We start from the raw sequence: 15,135 nt of genomic DNA on the forward strand, positions 1-15,135 counted from the left end.
TTCTTGGGCGTACTATTTCTCGTCATGATGTGTCGATCTCCGATCGCATTACGGATTCCATACGAAATTACAAGTGCCCGAAAACTCACTCAAACAACTGAAGATTTTTTTTTGAACTGTGTTCTTTTGTGCGAAATTATATAGACAAGTTTTCAACATTAACTGAAGATTTGCAAAAACTGCTAAAAATGTTCCATTCAAGTGGACTGCTGTCCAGCAGCAGACATTTGAGCAGCTTAAGGAGCATTTGTTCAGCTCCAACGCTTATACAATTTCACCCGCATAGAGATGTATTTGTGTATACAGATGCCAGTGTCCACAGGTTTTCTGGATGTGTTCTACAACCTGAAAGTGACGAAAAAGACGCTCCATTCGTATCTATTACGTTTTGTAGCCGTGATGTTTGTCCCCACGAAAAGAGATATCATCAATTTGAACTTGAATTAGCTGCGTTGATCATTACTCTTCGACGTTTTCGCTACTTTTTATTGGGTGGACATTTTTATTTACGAACAGATTGTAGATCATTAACATACCTTCGTCAAACGAAAAATGTGGCTAAATTTGCACGAATTCTTGCTGAATTGGAGCAGTATAACTATACTATTTCACATATTCCCGGCAAGTTGAACACTTTGGTAGACAGTTTGTCAAGAAATGTATTAGCCCGTCGTGACATCGACGATGAACAGAAGAATCTTGAAGATCCGCGAGTTTTCCACATCGAAATTGATGACACGTTGAAAGAAGAGCAGCGAAAGGACCCATATTTCAAGGATATCATTTTGCTTTTAGAATAGCAAAATCTACAAGATTATATCACGGAACGGCATGCGTTGCGTTAGAGGTGAAAGATGGAATTCTTCACCGTAAACATCGTGGTCCATCTGGCCCACAGTGTCTACTTGTTATTCTAGTTACTCTTCGAGAAAAAGTTTTTTTTCATACACTTCAACGTTGGGATCGTCACATTCTGGTTTTTTCAACATACCAGTTGTTACTGAGATCAGTATATTTTCCTGATATGAAGAAGTTTATTGCTACCCAGTGCCGCCAGTGCGAAGTATGTCAACGCCACAAGAAAGTCTCAGAATCGCCTCCAGGAACTCTTCAGATGATGCCATCAGTGGCTCCCTTCTATCACCTAGGACTGGATATAAAAGGGCCTTACTCAGACGCTAATATTTTACGTCACAAATATTTAGCAATTGCAATTGATCATTACACCAGACATGTTGTTACTGCTACTATTGGTAACCAGACAGCAGCAACTTTAACTGATTTTCTTTATAATCACGTAATACTTCGATTTGGCCTTTGTAAAGACATTGTACTGGATAGATCAACGGCATTTACTGGTTCTTTATTCCAGGAGCTATGCAATATTTTGGACATAAGGACGAAGTTTATAAACCCATACTACCATTGAACCAATGGCCATACGGAAGTTATTCTTCGGAATTTGGAAGCGTAGTTAAAAATTAAAGTGATCCCCATGAACCGTGGAAGTTGGGTAGAGTATGTTTCTGCTGTGACCTTTTCTCAAAATGTGACTGTGAATCAATTCACGTCCTACAGTATGGATTTGAAGCCTACCTAGAACATCATGCGATTATAAATGGACCTTGCTTTCATGTTTCTAACGAAGAACATTTAGTTACTCTTCACGATATCAGAGAAAGGGCACAGAATAAATTGTTTGATAGATTTAGGACAAAAGTCACAAAAGTCCTATGATAAACATACAACAGTTGAGTTAATTTTAGTTTAGCGTCCCTTTCAGCAGCGAGGTTATATGAGGCGTGGACCTACTGATTAACGTGGAATCCGAACCACATGAACTCCCGCCGGGAATCGAACCCAGGTCTTCCAAACATACAACAGTGACGTATAATGAGGGTCAACATGTGTGAATGTATGATCCAACTAGACGATGTGGCCATGCCAGAGCATTTTCAGGAGTTTTCTTTGGTCCAGCCATTATTGTTCGAAAGAACAACGCTAATTCTTCTTTTGTCAAATATAAAACTTCGAAAGGCAGGGAAAAGATCGAGTCGATAGAAATTACACGTTTGAAGCCCTATTATCCAGATGTTATACCGAACGAAGAAGATGAAGAAGTGTTGCGTGCAAGCAATTGTGTTCCTGACTCAGAAGATCAATGAACTAATGTATCTCATCATGCTGCGCTAACTATAAAAATTCTGAACCACTTACTGAAAGTTTTGATGTGGTTGACGTGTTGAAGTTACCAACTATTACCCAAATGAAATAAAGATGTCCTAACCTGTCTCCTTACTTCATATCCCGTAACGATATGATATAATGAAATTTGTAATGAAAATTGACTGTCATGAATAACATGACATTCAAACGAAACATATTAAGTAGGTTTCCTCGTAGCCTTCATTGCAACGGACGAAACGGGTGGTAGATATACTTTTTCACAACTGGGGATTTCTAACATGTATACATAACACTGTCATATAAAATTACGTAATCTTGAAATGTTTGTTTTTGTTCTTTTACAGTGACTGGGATTCACACTTACATTGCTGTTAGTGCAATATTTGTGGTTTGCATTTTTTATACTTCAGTGGTAAGTTCACATTTTACTCTGCTTTGGTATAAGAATTTATTCAGTGAATGAGCTGTTTTTTTATTTTATAAAGATCATATTAACCAACTTGAACAAGAGCATTAGAAAAGTAAAATATAATTAAACACTAAAAAAGCAAAAATAAAGATAAAGTCTATCTTGGCGGGAAGGATTATCATCAATATAGTCTTCAAATACACTAAGTAATTAGTAAGGTTTTTTGTTCAGCAAGTCACTATCTTACTTGAGATCTCTTCACAACAGGTAGTTTATGACTGAATGAGCTTTCTGTTTTTCTTCACATCAACATTGCAATTTTCTGTTTTAAAATTTAAAAAAAAATAAAGAGAATCTGGAGCAGAGTTTTTCAAACTTTTGATACTCACAAACTGGCAAAATACACGAATAAATGTTGAAGACACACAAAATAGGAAGCACCGAACTCCACTCAGGTCTATCCTACTCTATACTCCATTCCACATATAGCAGTGGGGCTGAATTTGAATTTAAACGGCATCGGAAGTATCACTGTCCATCTACCGACCCCCCAAAATATTGAATCGGTACTAATAACAATAATTTTCGATCATTTTCTAGCCTTTGATTTAAATGGCATCGGAACTGTTATTGTTCATCTCAGCGATCCCGTAAACTACGGATTCAGCACTAACATCTGTCGTTTTCGATCATTTTTAAATATCTTCCCCTCCCCTAAGTGGGGGGACTAAATCTGGATTTAAACGGTATCGGAAGTGTCACTGTTCATATCAATGAAACCGAAAACTATGGATTCGACACTAATGTCGGTTATTTTCGATCATTATATGTATCACCCTCTCCCTCCCTTACGTTGCTCATCAAAGTCAAATGATAAAAAAAATATCCCAGACCCGAACATAATCAATGTTGAAAATTTGATCGGGATCGGTCAGGTGGTTCAAGAGTTATTAAGTCACAAATATAGTCACTTATAGATATAGATATAGATAGATAGATTCAAACAATGTAAAAATAAAAAATTTACAAGCCACAACTACCTTTCACTTTGTGATTTAAAATTTTACAATCACACAACAACTGTATTTAATTTGTTTTCTCTTAAAGGCCATTTTTATGAAAATAAAATATTTGGTGCTGTTTATATGCTAAAATTATCACTATTCAGTGACCCAATGTTGAGACTGGAAGACATGACGATATCACAGATGCAATCGGTTCCTGTGTTTGGCCTTTTAATTGTCCAGGTATTTCTCACAAGTGTTTCTGCTCAGATCGGGATTTTTTTTTTCACGCACAGACAACCAAAACTAATTTACTAACTTGTTTCCAAACGGGAAGTTGAGAATTATATCAGAACTTTTCATGAATACTATGGCGTCATGTCATAGGTGAAAGTTCGCTAATGAGGGCAGAAATCAGCGGTTGTAAAGCATTTATGTAGAATCTAAAGAGAACATTTGTACGAGGGGTGATCAGATACAAAGCCCGCAGTGAAACGTGTATATACTATTTCATACAACCAATACAGCCAACAGATAGTACATATATTAGGTTATTTTTCAACATAGTCTCCATATCGGTTGACACATTTATTGGATTGTGGAATGAGTTTGAAGATTTCCTCCTCGTAAAAATCCTTTCATTGCGTGTTTAACCATGTTGTCACGAAGTGTTTTACCTTCTCGTCCGAAGCGAAGTAACGGCCTCTTAGGTGCTCCTTCCATTCCCAATTCTGCTATCAGATGCTGTAGCGTGATTTCCTGTTGTCCTGAATCAACTCCTCCACGCGAGTTGTATTCAAATCTATTAATGTCGTGCTCGGTCGACCAGTGCGCTCCTCGTCGGTGACGTTTTCTCTACCAGCCGTAAACTTTTGATACCATTCCGCTACATGTTGTTGAGACATTACAGTCTCTACGTAAACCTTTACCAGCTGCGGGCGAATTTCAGTCATGGTTACATGCACTGGTGCTACTCTAATTTTTTAACAACCGGTTCTCTATACCTATTTATTCATCCTTCCATATATATTAGAGATGGTCAATTTTTTTTCCAAAATTGGTCATCCTATATATAATTTCTGAGAGAGAGTAGATATATCGATAAATAGATAGATATAATTTTTTAAGGAAACAAACTATACAAGGTAGAAAAATAAAAAAAAATTACTGGATACCAAAAGTGACAAATGGCCACATCCTAATACAAGCTGGTGTAACGAAATTATGTAGCACTGAGAATATATAGGAAACGAATTGTCCTAGTTGGTTGTCAAAAAGTACTGGAAAGATCAACAGTTGTTGATAATGGTATGTATGTGTTTCAAATATAAATAATCCTCACCACTTTACTGATATACAGATGGTGATCAGAAAAATGGAAACACCTGAACGAAATTGCAACTTACCAGATTAATATGGTGTAGGGCCATCTTTCGCCTTCAGAACAGCCTTGATGCGACGTGGGATGGAGGCATAGAGGTCGTGAATGGTAGCAAGTGGAATTTTACACCATTCTTCGTGCAGGGCATCGGCCAGTTCTGTGAGAGAGGATGGAGGTGGAAATCATCGCCGGAGTCGTGTTTCCAAGACGGACAACAGATGTTCAATTATGTTGAGATCTGGGGACTGGACGGGCCAGGGGAGGTGTTGAACTTCATCCCGATGTTCCTCAAACCAAGCTGCAACAACGCCAGCTGTGTGAATGGGTGCATTATCATCCTGGAAGATGGCGTCATTGTCCGGGAACAACATCCGGACCATAGGATGGAAGTGGTCTCCTAAAAGTGTGACATAATCGTTGGCAGTGATTCGTCCGCTAAGTGTGACCACAGGATCCAATAAAAACCATGATATGGCGGCCCACAACATCACCGAGCCGCCGCCATGTTTCACAGTTGGGCGGAGACACTGCAGATCATAAGCTTCTTTGGGCGTTCTCCACACATAAACACGGCCCATGGTTGGGAATAGGGTGAAGGATGACTCATCCGACCATATCACACGTTTCCAGTCCTCAACGGTCCAAGTTGCATGGTCGCGGCACCATTTGCGGCGTGCGAAAGCGTTATGGTCCCTGATAAGCGATTTGGCCCGTGCAACACGACCCCGTAAGTTCATGTCATGTAATTCGCGGCGGACTGTGATTGTTGAATCAGGGTGGGGGAGGTGCTGATTGAGTTCCTCCGTCACTTGCTCCGCAGTGGCACGACGGTTTTGCGTGACAATGCGCTTTAATACCCGGCGTGACCTGTCACTCATGATTTTCTTATGCCCACTGTTCCGCTTCCCCGATGTGGTTTTCCCGTGTGTTGTGTAGGCCGTCATCACCTTCGACACTGTCCCACGCGACACACCTAACACAGTAGCCACTGCCGTCACACTCACTCCACATAACCGCGCAACAACAATTTGCCTCTTTGAAAATCTGAGAGGTCTCCCATTTTACACTGTCTCCGTCTGCTGCAGCCACTGGACACTGCTGTTCCACTGCGCCTGACGTAGTATGGAGACCGACCTAACACACCACCACCAGCGGTCCGGCGCTGCGGGCGTCACGACACCACTGCCAACTCATACATCTGACGTGTTGCCAACTACAGGTGTTTCCATTTTTCTGGTCACCATCTGTAATCCCAGTTCTCGCTCATGATCAGTGATATAACTAGAGGGGGCAAACGGGATTTGTGTCCCGGGCGCAGGATTAGCATGGCGCAAAACTTTACAAATATTTGGGTTTGTGGAGCGTTTTAGTAGTTGCTTGCTCAGGGGGGCGCTAAGGTGAGTTCTTTCCCCGGGCGACAACTAGCGAATTTACATTGCTACTCTTGATATCCGAACATTCGAGATTAAGGAATAAACGCTTGTTCTTTGTTCAGAGAGATCACATGTTTAACCCTGTAGCTATAAGAATTTCTAAAAATAAAACATACAATTTACCATTCCCCCACCGCGCTATTAATCTCAGAGCAAAGCAAGAATTTTTTAAATAGGTCAATTGTTTTTGGCTGTCAAAAATTTGTATTCAACAAGCTTTCCCTTCCAGCTGTAGGGTGGTTCAAAAGTAGGTATACAGTCCCGTCCCGTATTTTATGTCATTTCTTATTGTTATCAAACAGGTAGACCTAGTTTTTTTTTTTTAAATTGTTTGTTCTTAACGTCTTTTTACTTATAACTTAAGCCCGGAACAGTCGAAGCAAATAAATTCATAAACTAGAATGTTGTACTTGATCAATGCAGGGGTGTATATCTACTTTTGGGCCAGGATACAGTGTGTGTGTGTGTGTGTGTAAGTGTATGACTGAATATAACAAACGGCTCTGCGAACTCGAAAAATTTTAACAACCGGTTTTAGAAAACCGGTGCGAGCCGGCTGAATAGCACCACTGATTACATGTTTCGCCCACAGAAATCGATTAACTGAACGAACTTCTTCGCGAGATCAGTTTTCCAAACGATTCGCCATTTGTGTTTACCTATAACCAGCGCCGTACGTGGCGGGTGGCTGAAACTCTGCACAGTTGCCAACTCCATGTAGTAAAATTACCGTACGCTCCTCATTCCTCTATAACAGAAGAAACTCCAGAAATATTGGCCTTGTAAACTTAGTTTCTGATCCTCCCTCGTATGAATTTTTCACTTTTTTCTTTTAAGGTGAATGATTTTGAGGATCTGATAAACTGCGAGGAAACAAACAACTCCTCTTTAGCCTCTTACGTTAGAAAAAGTCAAATTTTGCAGAAATTTGAAATTACTTCACAGCCTAAGATTCAAGGAGAGCATTTTGGATAAAAATTTCAAGTCCTATGATTACTGTTTCGGAGATCTGATGATGAATGTGGTAATGAACGAATTTACTTCTACAGATACAGGTTTCTAGACTATTAAAAAATGTTCATAGTTTACTGTTATGTGATATTTCTCCTAAGGTTTTTATTTCTCTTTATCGTTTGTTATTTAGGGAGGTATCAAAGCTGTTATGTGGACAGACACTTTCCAAGTCATTGTAATGGTTGGATCAATGATTGTCGTTGTTATCAAAGGGTGTCTTGATGAAGGAGGTTTTGCACAAGTCTGGGAACGAGGCGTACAAACGGATCGAATTGAATTCTTCAAGTAAGTCAATAAAATGTGGTAAACTTATTTGATCTAAACGTCCAAGATACGTAGAAAGACGTCTCTTGCTTCAGAAATAGGTGCAGGGATAGTTTTCATTAGTTTTCATTAGGTGCAGGGATAGTTTTCGTTCAAGATGATTTGGGCAAACCGTAAAGCAGCGTTTCCCAACCTTTTTCAACTTGCGGCACACTACGGGTGTTACTTGGATTCTCGCGGCACACTTATTGATATTATTATTTGTAAATATAAAACCCAGTGGTATTTTTCTGTGATTATTGATCTCCTTCTCACAGAGAAGAAAGCTCGATCACTGTTTTTTACCCGTGGTAAATCGTTATGTTTATTTTTCATTCTAATTTAAAAATAGAAAACAATTGCAATGAAATATTGGACTCAGGTTTTTAAAAATACGCTTTCTTTTCAAAAACTGGATCCAACCTTCTACTAAGAAGGAAGATCACTAAATAACGAACGAACTAACAAATCTCTTTTACTTTTAAAACACAAATGTAGCTTATTTGTCGAAAAGATTGAATGATATTTTAAATTTTAAAGTTACGAAATAGTCTGCAACAATAAAGAAGCAATAATGGTCATAACAATAACAAATACTTTTTTCAACATTCGAAACATACAGAATAGTAACCCGGTATGAAACTTAAAATTGTAGATTCATAGTAGAGTTTCATAGTAATGTGAAACACAAATATACATTTTCCCCTACGTTTTGCAATTTGATTGCTATAAAAATAATAATTTTGTTTCTATTCCTCGCGGCACACCAGCGGCCTATTCACGGCACACCAGTGTGCCGCGGCACACCGGTTGGGAAACGCTGCCGTAAAGGATGCATAATAACATATTCGACTTGGAAAGTTAGGTAATAAAAATCATAATTACGTAGGATAGACACAAATACAAGTTTCAATTGCAGTCTTTAGTTTCTATTGTCAAACGCATGTGATACCCCACCACTTTTTTTGTTTACCTACACATGGCGCACTGCGCACTGGTGTGATTTGTTTTGTTTTTTATATTCTTAGTCAGTGTTCGTAGTTTGAGGGAAATTTCCCTAATCTGGGGGAAATTTTGTAGGTAACTATCAAGGATGTTATAAAATACAGGATCTGCCCACATGTATCTTCATCCTATTAAACCAATGAAGCCAAAAAAACAACCGAGCATCTTCACGTCTGAGTGACTACTCTCGTTTCCGCCATCGTCTGATAGGTTACTTTCGTTTCCGCCATGATTGTTGGCTCAAAACATTGCAATTCTATTGGGCGGAGTGGGCAGAGTAGGCGTGGTGAAACTGTAACGTATGGCTTCAAGATTTCGTTGTAATGGCAGAACCTCTATTTTATAACATCCTTGGTAACTATAGAAAAAAGGAAGAAAGGGTTTTTTCAGTTAAAACGCGAAAATCCAAGGAAATTCTCGAGCTGACGGATTGACCAATATAAATGCTTAAATTTTTCTTCCGAAATAAACCAATAGAATAGCAGTAGTTTTATGTGTGTGTGTGTGTTCAAAGTGGCATAATTTACACCCAATTGGCTTGGCGCATTTGTATGTAAAGAAGAAGAAGAAGAAGAAGAAAAAGTGAAGGAAAAGTAAAAAGAAAGAATAGAAGCAAATGATCAAAACAAATGTGGTTGGCAATTCCTAAAAAATATAGCCCAATTACTTTTATCACATAAGTTCTGTGATAGAAATTGGACACTCAACAAACTAGGAAAGATTTGATATGAAAAATGAACATACAACTACCGCCGTAGGTGGCAGGTGGCGGAAACTCTGCACAGTTGTCAACTCCATGTATTTACAATTACCCCACACTTCTTATTCCTTTATAGCAGACGAAACTTCAGAAATATCGGCCTTGTAATTTTAGTTTCTGATCCTCCCTCGTATTAAAAGGTGCAGAAGCTTGATATGTAATCTTGGGTTAGATATGTTTTTAGCGACATCAGTTTTGGTATCGACCGGCGTAACGAAGAAATGAGCTCACGTAACTGAATATTATTGTGACTGACATTTGAGTTTATTAAGGCATAATGTTAGTTTTAAATAAATTTATCGTTAGATAACCCTTCGGTTATGTGAAGGAAACAGTGCAATTGTTAATATACAGGATAATTCAAAATGAAATGCTACAAAAAGAAAAGTTGACTAGTGAAATGAATTTATTGTGGAAGTACTGATGTAACACGAAAAATAAACTCTTCAACGAGTGTTTTTTAATATTGACATAAGATCAGACAATTTTGAAAATTTTATCCTTGGATCGTTCCAACAAGATTTTAAGCAGCCGATATTTTCATAGGTTTGAAATACATACAGAATACATCATTCTGAAATTAATTTCTGTAGATGTTTTTCTAATTATTTTCCATTTTAATGTGGAAAAGTAATGGTTAAGAAAAAGCATTAAAGGCGACAATTTAGAAGGCTTGACCGGAACGTAAGGTTACAACAGCTAGTATTCGCTTAAAACATGTATATTTAACAAAATTCCTTCTACCACGTATTTAACGATACAGGAGCATTTTTCGACATAATTGTCATCATTATGCAAACATTTGTTAAGTCATGGTGCTATAGTCAAAGGATTCTAGCGCCTGCTACAAAAACCACATTCTACCTTGCTCCTTTTTCTCTTCATCATCGTGGTAATGTTGTCCAGCAAGATGCTTCTTCAGATAAAGAAACAAGTGGAAGTCACTGGGTACAAAGTCCGGGTTGTACGGTGGATAGACCAAAATGTGGGCTTGGGGAAAACGTATGGCGTATTGCACTTTATATTTAGCGGAATTCTAAGTGACGCAATCAGGTTAAACACGTGTTACTCGCACTTGACTCCATGTAGCAATGAGGAACAGCGACGAGAGAAAAGTGGAAGGCTGACAGTAAACTTATGTCAGTGTACTTACATACGAAAATATTACTTGTCGGGCTATAGGGGTTGTAACCTTACTTTACGCCTTACGCCACTTAGCTTTGAAATTAAAGAAAGTATAAATTTATTATTTCGCAAAAAGTGGGTGTTACCAATTATCATGTCATGAGGGACTCGAGCAAAAAAAAAAAAAAAAAAAAAACATAAGAAACCGGAATTTCATTACCTAACAGTCTTCCCAAAATATGCACAGATTACAACACAACGCTAAAATTCCTATAAACACATAACTGGTATGGCCATTATCGTAAGATAAAAATGTAAATTTGGCGTAGCTTTGACGCAAACCGGTATGTAATGGAGTTCTCGAGCTAAAATAGAAGAGTCTCGGTCAAAGAATAGTGAGAAAGTATTATTTATAATAAGATACTTTGTACGTTATCACCCACAAACTAGAACATAGATTTATGGGTTATTATTGTGATGTTATTTACTTATTTGTAGAATTAAGCTAACCGTAAAGTACTCGTACAACTAAATGTCTGATCGTTAATTTTTCTATTGTTTGCAGCTTCGATCCTGATCCTCGAACGAGACATACCGTCTGGACACTGGGTATAGGAGGTTTGTTTGTATGGTCCAGCATGTATTGTGCAAACCAAACTCAAGTGCAGCGATATCTCACAGTTCCTTCAATAGGTCATGCAAGAAGGTAAATAATACAATATTACAAAGAAGATAGTGACTGTAGCAAGCAAGAATAAGAAATTGAGCTCCCTTGAGGTGAGCGTAGGCGCCTTTGGCGTGGAAAACTCGGGTTCGATGCCCGACAGGAGCTCATGTGGTTCTGATCCCACATTAAGCTGTAAGTACATGTTTCATATCGCCTTGCTGCTGAAAGAGACGCTAAACAGAAATCAAATCAAATCAAACTCAATAAGAAATTAAGTTTAAAAATTTGATTAATATTTCTATATCCCGCATCTCTACCACTTACAAATAGTAAAAGAAATAATACACGAAATTATGGGTACGGTGAAAATATGGTGGATTCTGCTCTGCAATATATACATCAAACATTTGCGAGATAATTAAAAGAAGTTATAGATCTATGTTAGGGCAGAGAAAAATTCCGACAGGGAATCAAATTTGTTAATATCACGATGTACAGACAACTGGGAAATAATGGCATTTCATCGTGGGAGAAATATAGTATGCTATTGCTGTTAATGAAAGGGTGGGAAGGTCATGGTGGTTTGTTCAGTATGACCAAGGCGCTGTTAATGTCAAAGTAATAACCTTCCCATGCTCCGCACTATCTTTATAGTTTAGTTGAGAGAAGCAACTATGTCTAATTTAGTAGATATCAATAAATCGAATGATGTTGGTCACATCAAACGGAAAGCAATTTATATGAGATCTATTTCTTATATTGAAGTGATTGCTCATGCCTAACCATACTCAGATAGTAGTTATTTATATTTCTTTTTGGAACAATTCATACTCAATTATATATACTATACTTGCGCTTAAATTAAGATTTCAAGTTAAAAGCCTCCTAGAAACAGAGTGATTCCTTTTTAAAATTTCCCGAGTTTCTTCTATCCAAAAATAAAAGAAAGAATTCAGTCCTAATTTTATGAAGTATGAATACCGTCATATTTCCTCTGTTTTGAAAAGGAACTTAAATCATATGAAATATGCCTGTATCATGCTTTGAGATGTCATGGAGGGAATAACAGGAAATATTCATATAAGTACAGTCTACAAAATGTTTTTATCATACAACTTTAAATTGCAAATTTATTGGTTCTTAAACTATATTTACTATTACTGAGTGATAAAATTACCTCTACTTGGAACGTATTGTAACTAGAAATTATGTAGAAATAATTTTACTATATTTCAGAGCTCTATGGCTAAATTGCATTGGATTGTTTATCCTGTTGGTTGTCACCTGTTTCGCCGGTCTCGTTATTTATGCTAAATACTTCGATTGTGATCCTCTTACTTCAGGGGTAAGTATCATTTTCAAGAAAGTATAATTTATATGAGTATTAGTAAACAAGAGAAGGATACTCATGTCATAAACGAAACAGTGCTTTTCAGTCAACTTTGCAAAACAAAGTGCTAAAAGGTAAGTAATACCTGGAAGTAATCAAAATAGAAAAAGACTAATTTTTGAGCACATAGTTGAACTATTGTTTATTTTTAACAGTGAAAGAGTGAACATTTAGAAAATATATATATTCAAAATGGCAAGTCTATATCTATAAAGTATCAAAACTTCATCTATATATCGAAATATCAAAAAGCATTAAATTCCGAAAAAATCGAAACATATAAATTGAAATATGGAAGATAAAAGATATCAAAACAAGGGCGAAAATTTCTCTGTAAATATGGGGGGGGGGGGCACATTCAGATGCAGAACATATATATATATATGAGGACTTTAAGACAAATTGCATTCAAATTATGCCAAATATTGTATATTCATAAATACAATAGGGGGCCCACATCAGCTTTGGGGGGCACTGGCCCCCGGCCCCCCAGGATCGGCGCCCTTGTATCAAAATATCGAAATTTGAAATCAATTTATCGAAAATGTCCTAATACCGAAAATCATAATTGAAATGCAAATATCAGAACATCAAGAAATACTAACATACCGAAATATTCAAATTATTGAAAAATGTCCAATACCGAAATATAAAAAGAAAAAATGAAATGAAATCTTTGAGTTTTACGTCCCATGGTTATGCCGGTTATTCTAAAGGAGACGGTGATGATGAGTAATTAATGAAATGGTGGAATGAAGAAAGTAAAAGGAAACGAGAGATCCCCGAGGAAACCCACGCACACGGTGTTTATCCACCACATAGTTCACTTGGCGGGGGCTGGGATCGAACCAGGGACCCCAAGCACTACAATGAACGCTCTACCACTGAGCCACCGCGGCCCATGAAATATGAAAAGTATATTGAAATATAGAAAAATATTAAATACTGAAAAAGTATCAAAACATTAAAATATCTAAGAATGTCAAAAATATCAAATACCGAAATAACAATATACAAGGTGGAACATAAATCCCTTGACACTAATAGTTCATTGCAAATGCATTTTTGTAATGTGCCTTATGCCCCCCCCCCTGTATATTGAAATATACAAGAATATCAAAATTTCGAGAAGTATTAACATATCGAATATGGATAATCGAAAGAATATTGAAATTCGAAGTATCGGTATATTGATCAGTTTTTTTTTTTTTTTACCTACATTTCGATATCCCGGTCGATCGATTGATATGTAGAAATATCGCACAGCTGTTCTGCCAAACGTACTATCCTCCAAATTTTCGACTCTTCTGCAAATTGCATGGTAGCGACATCTCTTGACATCAGGTAAGAGGTAGCACAGCTACTGACACCTTTTATCCTAGCTGTGAACTATTAGAAGCATGACTGAGAGACTGAGGTGTCTATGTTTATAATAAGGATGTATCAGATGATGACGTTTCTTTTCTTGAAACTTTGCATGAAATTATATCAAAATACCATAAGAATTTACTCAAAGGTTTTCCAAAATTTAAGATAATTATTGTGCACCTATAGGTTAATTGTCATTATTTGACTGCTATGTTCCCTATGTGTATCTCTATTGAAAAACATTTTTAAAAAGATATATTTTGCTTTATTGTAATAAATAAAAAGTAATTCAACTCCATGTGTTTCTGAAATTTCATTTCAAGTATTTCTACTTCTTCAACCGTTTGAGGACAATGCATAGAAATATTATTATGGAAAAAGAATGTTTGGTGTATCTACATGTAATTAAAATGGTATTTAGGATCTGTTCCTAAATAGAAAAAATATCGCTGTTCTTTTTGTATGTAGTTTTTCACACTGGTGTAGGTAAAACAGTTGAATTTCTGTCCAGCAGATCAATGCTGATGCGTGGTTTTCGCCGTGTAACCAGTCGGAGATAGTGGGGAAATATTCAAATAGGTAGTTTTATGGCGTAACTACTTGAAGACAAAGGGTTATATGTGTCAACTGATGTTTTCGTAACAGACTGGTGCAGGCCTTACAGTATCTTGCTCGCAATTTTTTTTTCAAATCACAGATTTCTTGCTTCTACTCTATCTCCACAACAGGAAATAAAATTCTTTCTCATACTCAAAATACTCGAAGACGCGTGAATCTTGAATTCAGATTACTTCTTTCGTTTGATTACTTAAAATACAATTTCAATAAAAATCAATTGCAAGAGCATTGCTAGAACGAACTTAAAAAGAATTTATTTTTCTTATTAACTTCTACAGGCTTTATACCAATTGTTATATGTGCCTTTTTATTATTATACTCACTAAACAATTCTTGTAAGATATCTATCCATTTGTAATTTCCTTGAGTACTCATTTTTTTTTTTTTTTTTTTTTTTGAAAATGTTTTGTTTATGAGTTCTGTTAAAACGTTCTATGATATGTCATTTTAAGAAGACATACGCTCAAAATT

At 36.9% G+C, this 15,135-nt stretch overlaps 1 protein-coding gene across 2 annotated transcripts in view; it reads left to right on the plus strand.

Moving 5' to 3' along the window:
- Positions 1–15,135, plus strand: part of LOC145668986 (sodium-coupled monocarboxylate transporter 1-like) — a 165,163-nt gene that overhangs the window by 117,101 nt on the left and 32,927 nt on the right. For both annotated transcript variants that reach the window (XM_081737293.1, XM_081737294.1), the window contains 4 exons: positions 2,532–2,599; positions 7,559–7,713; positions 11,187–11,327; positions 12,525–12,633. In XM_081737293.1, coding sequence (XP_081593419.1) covers positions 2,532–2,599; positions 7,559–7,713; positions 11,187–11,327; positions 12,525–12,633 — 473 coding nt within the window. The remainder of the gene's footprint in view (positions 1–2,531; positions 2,600–7,558; positions 7,714–11,186; positions 11,328–12,524; positions 12,634–15,135) is intronic.

This window comes from Thermobia domestica, chromosome 13 (genome assembly GCF_964235325.1).
Source record: "Thermobia domestica chromosome 13, izTheDome1.hap1.1, whole genome shotgun sequence".
In the NCBI taxonomy this organism is placed as follows: Eukaryota; Metazoa; Arthropoda; class Insecta; order Zygentoma; family Lepismatidae; genus Thermobia; species Thermobia domestica.